Source organism: Electrophorus electricus, chromosome 10, assembly GCF_013358815.1.
Source record: "Electrophorus electricus isolate fEleEle1 chromosome 10, fEleEle1.pri, whole genome shotgun sequence".
Lineage (NCBI taxonomy): Eukaryota > Metazoa > Chordata > Actinopteri > Gymnotiformes > Gymnotidae > Electrophorus > Electrophorus electricus.
Genome location: NC_049544.1, coordinates 250,001 through 262,500, shown reverse-complemented (window position 1 = coordinate 262,500; position 12,500 = coordinate 250,001). Strand labels below are relative to the sequence as shown.

Here is a 12,500-nt window from a genome sequence, read left to right as displayed (position 1 = left end):
AATCCATGTCAGGAAATAAACCAGCCAACGCAGTGCTGCACAAAGGTACACAATGACACTAAACAACTCTACAACACTACACCACAACTCTACGACACCACTACACAACTCTACCACACTACACGGCTGTACGACAACACTACACAACTCTACGACACCACTACACAACTCTGACACTATACCACAACTCTACTATACTACACAGCTCCACGACACTACACAACTCTACAACACTACACAACACCACCACACAACTCTACCACACTACACAACTCTACAACACCACCACACAACTCTACCACACTACACAACTCTACGACACCACTACACAACTCTACCACACTACACGGCTGTATGACAACACTACACAACTCTACGACACCACTACACAACTCTGACACTATACCACAACTCTACTATACTACACAGCTCCACGACACTACACAACTCTACAACACTACACAACTCTACCACACTACACAACTCTACAACACCACCACACAACTTTACCACACTACACAACTCTACGACACCACTACACAACTCTACACCACTACACAACTCTACAACACCACTACATAACTCTACCACACTACACAACTCTATGACACCACTACACAACTCTACACCACTACACAACTCTACCACACTACACAACTCTACCACACTACACAACTACACAGCTACACAGTTATACATCTAATACAGCACAACTACGCACTGTTATCCCTTTCTCATACCTCTACGACACCACTACACAACTCTATACCATTGTACAACTTTACGCCTACTGTACTGGCTAGGATGTATTCCATAAGCAAATGACAAAGCACATTTGTAAGTTGCTCTGGATAAGAGCATCTGATAAATTCCGTAAATGTAAATGTAATGTAAATACAATACTACACAACTCTACAACACTACACAACTCTACAACACTACACGACCCTAGAAAATACATCTACACAGTTATACTTCTAACACAGCACAACTACACACACTTATACCTCTAACACAGCACTACACAACTACATACAGTTATACCTCTAACAGAGCACAACTACATACAGTTATACCTCTAACACAACACAACTACATAGTTGTACCTCTAACACAGAACAACTACATAGTTATGCCTCTAACACAGCACAACTACATAGTTATACCTCTAACACAGCACAACTACATAGTTATACCTCTAACACAGCACAACTACAGTTATATCTCTAACACAGCATAACTACACACACTTATACCTCCAACACAGCACAACTACACACACTTATACCTCTAACACAGCATTACACAACTACACAGTTATACCTCTAACAGCACAACTACAGTTATACCTCTAACACAGCACAACTACACACAGTTATACCTCTAACACAGCACAACTACACACAGTTATACCTCTAACACAGCGCTACACAACTACACACAGTTATACCTCTAACAGCACAACTACACAGTTATACCTCTAACACAGCACAACTACACACACTTATACCTCTAACACAGCACAACTACACACAGTTATACCTCTAACACAGCACTACACAACTACACACACTTATACCTCTGTACCTCTCTCTGTTGATCATTTCCTTTCTCTCTCTCTCTATCTTTTCCTCTCTCTGTTTAACTTTTCCTCTCTATCTGTTTATCTTTCCCCTCTCTCTCTGTTTATCTTTTCCTCTCTAACCTTTCTCTCTCACTCTGTTTCTTTTCCTCTCTCTGTTTAACTTCTCTCTTTCTCTCTATTTCTTTTCCTCTCTCTCTCTCTCTCTCTTTATCTTTTCCTCTCTCTCTGTTTCTTTCAGTCCTTAAACAACTGGAAGAGTTGCTCAGTGACATGAAGGCTGATGTCACACGTCTCCCAGCAACCATTGCCCGGATACCGCCAGTTGCTGTGCGTCTGCAGATGTCGGAGCGGAGCATTCTGAGCCGATTGGCCAGTCGTGGGCCAGAGGTCACGCCAAACCAGGCGCCCCGTTGACTCTCAGCTGACCTTTGACCCCAACCTCTCGTTAAGCCCTTTCCTGATTCAGACTAGCTTCCCTCAGTCACACCCCCATACCGGGTCATGTGACCCTGGGCTACGAACCCCGCCACCTCTGCGGAGAGAGAGGGAGAGAGAAGAGCCTCCACTGTAATCTAGTCTCCCTTGCTAACAATTTTCTTTCCAGACCTCAGACTTTACAGTGTCTCTAGTGCCCCGTGCTGAGAGGTGCTGGGATCACTCTGTCCTGTGTGGGCTTTTCTCACTGCGGTGTGTCTGCCCTGCTCAGGTCACCCACCTTCTCCTCCCATGTCGTGATGTTCTCATGCTAGTCTAACTGCTTCTTCCTGTTTGTACGGTTGTAACGCTCCCCTCTGCTGTGGAGAACGTCACCCCGACCCTGACCCCAACCCTGACCCTGACCTTCTCAAATGTTGCAGTGTTGTAGAGATATTTCACAACACAATTTGTAGCTGCTTGAGCCTTGTGTCTGGATGTCTGGATCCACACACACCCGAATGTGACTGTACAAACACTTCACTCCAAGACTGCAGGTGTGTGAGCAGTGTGTAAAGAGTTCCATTGTTCTCCACCTGACAAGCCCACACATGTGCTCCCTTTCTCATTAATGATTGGTTCCTTGGATGATGTCACTCAAAGTACCCGAAAGCCCAAAAAACACCCAAAGGATGCGTTTCAACAAATTCTGTCCACTTTTACAGTTTAAAACCATTTGTTTAGCTCACTTTGTAATTATTGTTGTTACCCTGGTATTGTTTATATACACACACACACACACACACACACACACACACACACACATACATACATACATACATATATACATATATACATATATACATACATATATATATATATATATATATATATATATATATATATATATATATATATATATATATATATATATATATATATAACATATTGTTTATATTCTTTCTGTTTTTTTGAGATCTACATACAATAAAAAGGTAATGAAATGGATGTCTGGATTATTTATTTATTCATTCATTCATTCTCTCACAGTCTCTCCATAAGGTTAGGGTTTGGGGTTAGGATTAAGTTTAGAGAGTTAAAGGGTTAGCAGGTTGAGAGGATAGGGGATTGAAATGTTAGTTGTTTGGGTTTAAGGAGTTAGGGGCTTAAAAATTTAGGGTTTGGGATTAAAGAGTTACGGGGTTAGTATAAACTGCCCTGCTCCATGTGAAGTCCAGATCCAGCAAAGACAACAGGAGAGGGGTGTGTGGGTGTGTGTGTGTGTGTGTGTGTTTGTGTGTGTGTGTCGGTGGGGGGGGGGGTTTGACCGGGAAGAGGATCTGGCCCTCAGACAAAACAGCAATTTAACAAAATTACAGGGTGGAGAAGCATAATCACACCATCAGATAAGTTATCGCACCCATAGTTTGGCTGCATAGTCAGGACGAGTGGTCTGCAAAGACGCCTTATGACCGTCAGGTCCCTCCCTGTCCCCCCCATGGGCTGGTCCTGTCCTCTCAAGACATTTATAGGTCATTCCTATACTGTAGGTGGATTAAGAGCACACATCCAGCCCCCAGCGCTGGCTGTGGATGGGTGAGTACCTGCCACCCCTCCTTCCTCTTTCCATGTACTAATTCCCTTGGTAATCTGTCATAGTATTTCTCTTTAATGTGACGTCCACACGTGCACCTTCTATATATTTACTATATATGTACTGTCTTCCTGCACCTGGTCTTTGTTCCTATGATTGACTTTCCCTCGCCCAAACGCACATACCACTGTATGTGGCTGATGCATGGAAGTGTTATCTGTTTTGACAAATATTCAAATTAATGAGTAAGTAGGCCTTGTTTAGTAGCATGTCTTTTGCAATTCAAATATGTTTAACGTTTGGAGGCTTAATGCAAATGAGTACAGAGAAGAACAGCAAGCTTTTATCATCAATCTTTGGGACTTTTTCTGTCTGTAGAAATGTGTATTTCTACACAGATACATGTAACTGATTTAATTCAGTGTGTTAATAGAGGAATGCATTGATAATTTCCCTTCATTTCTTTAGAAATTTCATGTTGCTTTGCATTGTGGGATTTGAAGTTTTGTACGTATTGTGTAATACACAAAGCAGCAGTTGTGGAAAAAAACGAGCAACACAACATTTTCCTAACATATGCAGTGATGCTCAACCTTTTCCAAGTGTGTGCGCATGCACAGTGTCTATCTGCATGCTACAGAAGACATAAAAGCAACAAAAATAAGGAAGTGAAGTTTAGACCTGAACTTTATGTCCTTTAAAGGTGCAGCCCCACCAGCACTGCAAACCAAGGTGGACAGAGAGACAGACACAGAGAAAATGGACAGACGGTGAAAGAGGACAACGATAAAGAGAACTGGCAGCATCGATACCCTCCCTCACTAACGGTAACTCTTTTTTCACTTGCACTAGCAGCTTGAATGTCTCCCCCCCCCCCCCCCCCCCCCGCGCCAGGGTCTCTCTTTCATAACACAAGGGTCATGCTGTGTTCACCCTGCTGGTCTACAGTGGACTAGCCATGTCTGGGTATGTGTGAGAGTACATAGAATAGACGACAGACTGTCTGCTAGCTGCTCTCACTTTCACAGTTATATGACAAAACACCAAAAGGGAAGGAAGAGAGAGGGGGGGGGGGGGGGGGGGGGGGGGAGGGACATTAATGCTTGGTGCATATATAGTGTGAAGACAACTGCAATTTGCTTTCAGAGAGCTGCCAGAGTAAGTGTGTTTGTTTGACCCATAAAAGAGAGAGAGACAGTGAGAGAGAACGAGAATGAAAGGGAGAGTGAGAAGGAGGGCAAGAGAGAGAGCTTGTACATTGGAGAGGGACAACCGTGAGAGACACAGTGGGGTGGTATGGACAAACGTGGAACAGGAGTGTTAGCTCAGGAAGATCAGGTGGTGTGAGACATGCTGTGGAGCTCAGGATGGGTGGAGTACAGAGCCAGATGGTCGAGGTGGAGGAAGCCAGGAGTGCAGACCCAGAAAGTGGCAGGTGCAGCACCTGTCTGCCGAGGTCTTTTTAGTTGGGTGGATGTGTGTCTTAGCTGGTTGTTCATTTCAGACGAGCCTGCCACAAGAGAGCAATCAGACTGTGTTCAGGTTTTTTTTACACACTTAATGTAACGTCTTGTTTCCTTCTTTCGTGTTGTCAGAGTGTAGCGAGAACCCTCATCCTAGAGATGGTTCGGTAAGTGCCCTGTCGCTTTTCTTTCTCTCTCCCTCTTTCTAGCAATTCAGTTTGGTCAGTTTCATGAAGCTGTATTGGTGCAACCATATTCAGTTCAGTTCTATTTTACTGTCTTTCTTCATGTTCCTATTTCCAGTATTGCTTCTGTCACATGTCTGCACCATTTATATTGTGAAATTCTTCCTTTAAAGAAGCAACATTTTTGTACTTTAGACAAAAGTAAATGTGTGTGGTGGGTGTGGGTGAGAGAGAGACAATTTTTATGAGGGGGTGTATTTTAACCTGCAGATCAAACAGGTGTGGTTAAGTGTGTGAGTGTGTGTGTGTGTGTGTGTGTGTGTGTGTGTGTGTGTGTGTGTGTGTGTGTATGGTTGTCTGCATGTGCACGCGTGTATAGGTATTTGAGTTCCTGTGTGTAAGGAGGGGTTGTAACTCAAAAGCAGAATCGTCTCCACTTCAGTGAGCCCTTCGTGTGTTCAGACTCTGCTGAACTGTTTCTTCAGGTGGTTCCACAGAGACTTATCTGGCCTGGATGCTGAGTCCCTTCTGAAGACTCGCGGCGTCCATGGGAGCTTTCTGGCCCGCCCCAGCAAGAAGAATGTCGGCGATTTCTCGCTGTCTGTCAGGTAGGGCCTCACCTGGAGTGCAGGCACACCTGTCAATCCGAACCCTCCTGCTGCTGTATGCCAGCATGTGCGGTGGAGGTGGGGGTTGGAGGTGGAGGTGGAGGTGCTTGTCTTCACTGCTCTGCTCTTGGTTGGTCATTGCATTCCTGAGTTTTAACCAGTTTGTCACACACTGTTTTACCTGACATCTGAGCACACAGGAGCAGTTTGGGGGAAAAGGAAGTTTCCTTCTGTGTGGTGGAGCCTTTGTTACTGTTGTCCTGCAACAGTTACTTTGGCATTTCATCTCCCACTACACATATTCACTACACACTACACACTAGACATATTCACTACACACTACACATATTCACTACACACTACACACTAGACATATTCACTACACACTAGACATATTCACTACACACTACACATATTCACCACACACTACGCACTACACACTAGACATATTCACTACACACTACACATATTCACTACACACTACACATATTCACCACACACTACACACTACACACTAGACATATTCAATACACACTACACATATTCACCACAGACTACACATATTCACTACACACTACACATATTCACCACACACTACACACTAGACATATTCACTACACACTACACATATTCACCACACACTACACATATTCACTACACACTACACACTAGACATATTCACTACACACTACACATATTCACTACACACTACACATATTCACCACACACTACACATATTCACTACACACTACACACTAGACATATTCACTACACACTACACATATTCACCACACACTACACACTAGACATATTCACTACACACTACACATATTCACCACACACTACACACTAGACATATTCACCACACACTACACATATTCACCACACACTACACACTAGACATATTCACTACACACTACACATATTCACTACACACTACACATATTCACCACACACTACACACTACACACTAGACATATTCACTACACACTACACATATTCACCACACACTACACATATTCACTACACACTACACACTAGACATATTCACTACACACTACACATATTCACTAAACACTACACACTAGACATATTCACTACACACTACACATATTCACCACACACTACACACTACACACTAGACATATTCATTACACACTACACATATTCACCACACACTACACACTACACATATTCACTACACACTAGACATATTCACTACACACTACACATATTCACCACACACTACACACTACACATATTCACTACACACTACACATATTCACCACACACTACACACTAGACATATGCACTACACACTACACACATTCACCACACACTAGACATATTTAACTCACACTAAACATTACACATAATCGCTTCACCCTATACATCTACTACATACTGTGCACATTCAATGCACACCACACATAATCGTTTTCTACTTTCATAGTGTACCTAATGACACCATGTGCCTGTCTACAGTTCTGCTTAGATGGAACACTTGAGTAAAAAAAGGTTTGTTCTATCAGAAAAGGTGCAAAGTGCTGGCAGGTTTTTTTTTAGTGTTTTTAGATCTGCACAAAAACAAACTGAAAACTTTCAGCCCCTGAGTGTAGTCTTATAATCTTATAATGTTGTGTGTTTACAGTGACATGTTTTTTGAGATGTTTGTTGATCTGCTTACAGTGGCCTGTTGCTGTGATGTTTGTTGACTTGTTTTGATATGTTTGCGGTGATGTTTTGTTGATATTTGTTGATGTTTCATGTGTGTTGGAATGTGTTAAATTTAGTTGTGTTTGTTGAAATGTTTTTGATGTGTTTTCTGTGATGTTGAAAACTTGTTTGAAACATGTTTTCTGTGGTATATGTTTGTTGAAGTGTTTGTTGACATCTCACGACATTTGATGTATTTGTAAATGTAAATATTTGGTTGTGTTTGATGTGTCGAGAGGCCCTGCAGATGTTGTTCAGAGAGGGATGCATTTCATACAGAGGCAACATTAACACTACAATCAGTGTGACCTAAACCCCAACCTTTAACCCCTAACCCCTAACCTTAACCCCTAACTCCCAACCTTTAAACCCTAACCCCTAACCTTTAAACCCTAACCCCTAACCTTAACCCCTAACTCCCAACCTTTAAACCCTAACCCCTAACCTTTAAACCCTAACCCCTAACCTTAACCCCTAACTCCCAACCTTTAAACCCTAACCTTTAACCCCTAACCCCTAACCTTAACCTGTGCTGCTTTACATGACTGTGGGGTACGCTTCCTGCGGCAGCGGCCATAATTAATGCTTTAGGCATTTTCCAGCTCTCTCCCCTGGTCAAGAAGGGGCCTTGTGTAATGTGTGTGAAAACAGAACTCTGTGAACATAGAAGTATTAGAGTATTAGAGAAATCATTCACAGTGGTTTGGGTTGAAGGTGTAACAACCCTTTCTGCTCTATGGTAATTGTGGTACATGTGACATTTGGGTGGTGCCCTGCACCTGCAGGGTGTGGACTAGCAGAGCAACGTCCCTCCAGAACATCTCACTCACTGAGCTTTTGTCTGATCTGTTCTTTGTGAACTAAACTTGCATCATTTCTTTATTAAAAGGTTGTTCTCTGGTTTTGTGGCCACACAGGAGAGTTTGTATGCAGATCTCACCCATCTACATTACACACCGAGTATAAGGTTTACTCAGCAATACAACAAATGCATTAGGCATTTACACAGAACATTGTTTGGAGATTTGGAGGTTTAAGAGTTGGAGGTCCAGGTGGGTCTCCAGTGCTCTGTTGCAGTGGGAGGTTTTTTGGGACATGGATGATAATGATGATGATGATGATGATCTTGTCTTTTCAGCAATTGATTGGCCAATGTTTGTGCTGCTGTTACTGTAAAGTTCACCAGGCCAGACACTGAAGTGCTGTAGTTCAATTATATTATTAAATTACAGCAGTGGTTCATTTGTACTTTCTTTAAAGTGCATCTGTCTCAAATTACAAGTTCCATTTTTTCTCCATTTATTTAACGTTCCTTATAATAAACCTCCCATTAAACCATCTGAGGTCTGTAGCTCTTATTTTCTTAAATAATATGTAGGTCTGTATACAGTAATATAATATATATAATATACAAAATACTATATATTCTGTTTTAATGACGAAAGCAGAACATGCTGTTTCATAACCACATGGTGTATTATTCCTCATTCCTCTCTCTCTCTCCCTCTCTCCCTCACTCAGAGTTGATAACACAGTGACGCACATCAGGATCCAAAACACTGGGGATTACTATGACCTGTATGGGGGGGAGAAGTTTGCTACATTATCCGAGCTGGTGGAGTACTATACAGGAAACCATGGTGTTCTGCAAGACAAGGATGGAACCATCATTGACCTCAAATACCCCTTGAACTGCTCTGACCCCACCACAGAGAGGTAAGCCCACCTGAACCCACACACGTTTGTCCCTGCCTGATGGGGTAGTGCAGCTGTTACTACTCTGACATACCCGACAGTCACACCTCATACATCTGACTCAGAGACACAACTGACACAGTGTCAGCACTGACACACCTGACTCAGGTCAGACATACCTGACACACCTCACCCAGAGAGGCCACTGAGGAGGTACTGATAAGATCAGGGCCATGGGAGCAGAGAGAGGATCAAGGACAACAGAGGGAGCATGGTGTAACGTGTGTGTGTGTGTGTGTGTTTGTGTTTTTGTGTGTGTAGCTGTATCAGCACTCACAGATCTGTTCTAAACCTCACAAATGTACTAGAACTCAGTCAGTACAGTCACTTTTGAATGGTTAATTCAGTTTAGTCAGTACTGGCACTCCTGAAGGGTTTAACAGTTTAGTCAGTACTGGCACTCCTCTGAATGGTTAACTCAGTTCAGTCAGTACTGGCACTCCTCTGAGGTCACTGTACAACTGTTTTGTATTATTATTATTAATAATAATAATAATAATAATAATAATAATAATAATAATGAATAGTAATAATAAAACATATCTCTGGATGTACATATGCAGTTATGCTATTGAATGGTTTATAATTTCTCTATTGTTTCTAACAGCTACAGTCATGGCACGTTGCCCAGTAGCTATGAGGTTACAACATGGTCTATTGTAAGTGCTGAGAAAGGCCTTCATGAAAGGCATGTGTCCCCTCTTAGAACATCAACACAAGTGAACACCGTGCCACATTTCTGAACATGACAGAATATTGGCCTTCACTGTTAGAATGCAGAAAGGTCATCATGGTGTCTGAGCTGGAAATAGCGTTCATTCTATACAATGATCTGAACAGGTGCTGAGTGTTGCGTCATTTGGCCAACAGTGTCAGAAGATGATGACACTGTACACTGTATTTACAGAGCTGTTAAATTCTCCTAGCCAATCACACGTCATACAACCACTTCAAGACACGTTCTGATACTCTCCTATCTGATGACCAAACAGTCCAGATATGGTAATGACAGACATTTGCTTTACGTAAATTAATGCTAATCTAGCAATTATTGGAAGCTATAATTGTTTGCAAATACATGCCAAAATCTTCATTTACTTGTTTAATACTAAATTGTTAAAATCCATGATCTTAACAAATAAACATTTAAATAATGGCTTTAGTAAAGTGATATGTTGGTGTTACAACTCTGCGATTTGGTTTCAGCACATTTAATATCAGATCAGTATGTTCAGATCAGAAGGTTATATATAACCTTTCATTTCCTGTTCACAGTGAGATGATGGGACCAGAATGTGCTTTGCACTGGCATTAGTGTGTTACAGAATGCCAAACCAGTGAATGAGGGAACCTACATACACAGCTGAGGTTCAGCACTGGTTACACACTGGGTCTACCAGGTGTTACTTGTGCTGACCACTCTAACCTAGGGTAAACAGCTTACATCTGTATCCAACAGAGCAGAGTTCTCCTTGGGTCTCTGTGTCCACTGAGACCTTTTGTAAAGCATGCACAGTGCAGTGAGGTCACTCCTGTGCTCCCAGACCTGTGCAATGAGGTCACTCCTATGCTCCCAGACCTGTGCCGTGAAGTCACTCCTGTGCTCCCAGACCTGTGCTGTGAGGTCACTCCTGTGCTCCCAGACCTGTGCTGTGAGGTCACTCCCAGACCTGTGCCGTGAGGTCACTCTTGTACTCCCATACCTGAGAATGAAAAATCTCCCCATATTGAGTAAAATGCAGCTTGTCACATTTAGCTCAAGATTTAAAAAAATGAATATGCAAAAACAGATTGCTGAGCACATCAGTCCATACATGCATAGGAAAGATGTTAGGTTATCTGTGTCAGAGCATTAGACCATCACAGGGTGTCACCATGGTTGCTGACAAAGACTAAATCATTGAGGGTGAAATATCATAAACATGTGAAAGGTCTTTCAGTGTTTTTCAGCGAACAATTAACACTTTGCCATACTATACAGAGACGCATAGAACCACAATCTCAAACCAGCCCACCAGTGACACACATCTGAGGTCTATCTACAAGTCAGCTATTTTTGGTGCCATACTATAAATGTGCTTTAATTTCCATATTGTCATCACCAATCCAAGCACTAAAAGGAGATATTTGTTGGTGTATGAGTGCGAGTCCTCTCCAGCAGCGGGAAAAGTTGGCTGTAAATTGGGTTGGCAGCATGTGGAAAGTTGAGTCAAACATCTTTGAGGGTTGTTGAGAGATCCTGTGGAGGTCTGTGCTTCAGGACAAAGACCATCTGGGGTTGTAGAGAGCGTGGAGGTCTGTGCTTCAGGACGAAGACCGTCTGGGGTTGTAGAAAATGTGGAGGCCTGGGGTTTTAGTAATGTTGGCACCTGCTAAGTCTCCATGTTTATACATATTTGGGCACTTGTAGCTATGTGGTTAAGGTGCTTGACGTGTAATCAGAAGGTTGCTGGTTCAAGCCCCACTTTTGGGCCCCTGAGAAAGACCTTTAACCCTCAATTGCTCAAGTTATACTCAGTCATAAATGTAAGTTGCTTTGGATAAAAGTGTCAGGTAAATATAAAACACTTATCTGTATTATAACACAGTGAACATTATATTTCATTATCAGTGATTCTAAACGCTAATAGCATTATTAAGCACATGTCGGCAAATTTGTGTATGTTTGTATGTGCGGTGGTGTGTGTGTACGTGTGTGTCTGTGTGTGTGATCTCTCTCTCACAAACACATCCGTCCCATTGACTTCTTCTTTTCCTCTGTGGTTGGAAACTTCAGTTTTGACACATTTGCAAACAGTGACCAGACCATCCAAATTTTGCTTTAACTGCCCTCTCTCTCGCTCTCTCTCTATTTCTCTCTCTCTCTCCCTCTCCTTCTCTCTCTCTCTCTCTCTCCCTCTCCTTCTCTCCCTCTCTTTCTCTCCCCTCTCTCTCCCTCACTCTCTCTCCCCCTCTCTCTCCCCTCTCTCTCCCCTCTCTCTCTCTTTCGCTCTCTCTCCCTCTCCTTCTCTCTCTCTCTCTCTCTCTCTCTCCCTCTCTCTCGCTCTGTCTCTCTCTGCTTCTTACTTTTTCATTTTTAGTCATTGGAAAATGCCACAATGTTCAGCTAATGTTGCATATAAAGTAGAGATGAACAGAAAACATCTGCTGGCCATACAATTTATGCTTTTACCAATTCAA

General features: G+C 42.5%; 2 protein-coding genes across 6 annotated transcripts in view; both read left to right on the top strand.

Annotated features, from left to right (window-relative positions):
• chd4b (chromodomain helicase DNA binding protein 4b) overlaps positions 1-2,830 on the top strand; it is a 26,830-nt gene extending 24,000 nt beyond the window's left edge. For all 3 annotated transcript variants that reach the window (XM_035530781.1, XM_035530779.1, XM_035530780.1), the window contains exons 39-40: positions 1-45; positions 1,824-2,830. The exon at positions 1-45 is cut by the window's left edge and continues 151 nt beyond it. In XM_035530781.1, the coding sequence (XP_035386674.1) occupies positions 1-45; positions 1,824-1,999 (221 nt within the window). In that variant the 3' untranslated portion in view covers positions 2,000-2,830. The remainder of the gene's footprint in view (positions 46-1,823) is intronic.
• Positions 2,831-3,565: 735 nt separating this feature from the next.
• The window catches only part of ptpn6 (protein tyrosine phosphatase non-receptor type 6), a 25,390-nt gene continuing 16,455 nt past the window's right edge, over positions 3,566-12,500 (top strand). The window contains exons 1-5 of one of the 3 annotated variants that reach the window (XM_035530789.1): positions 3,566-3,595; positions 4,297-4,420; positions 5,189-5,223; positions 5,727-5,849; positions 9,087-9,281. In XM_035530789.1, coding sequence (XP_035386682.1) covers positions 5,216-5,223; positions 5,727-5,849; positions 9,087-9,281 — 326 coding nt within the window. In that variant the 5' untranslated portion in view covers positions 3,566-3,595; positions 4,297-4,420; positions 5,189-5,215. Of the gene's footprint in view, positions 3,596-3,763; positions 3,839-4,296; positions 4,421-4,936; positions 5,029-5,188; positions 5,224-5,726; positions 5,850-9,086; positions 9,282-12,500 lie in introns of those variants that run through there. The other 2 variants (XM_035530788.1, XM_035530790.1) reach the window with 2 other exon arrangements.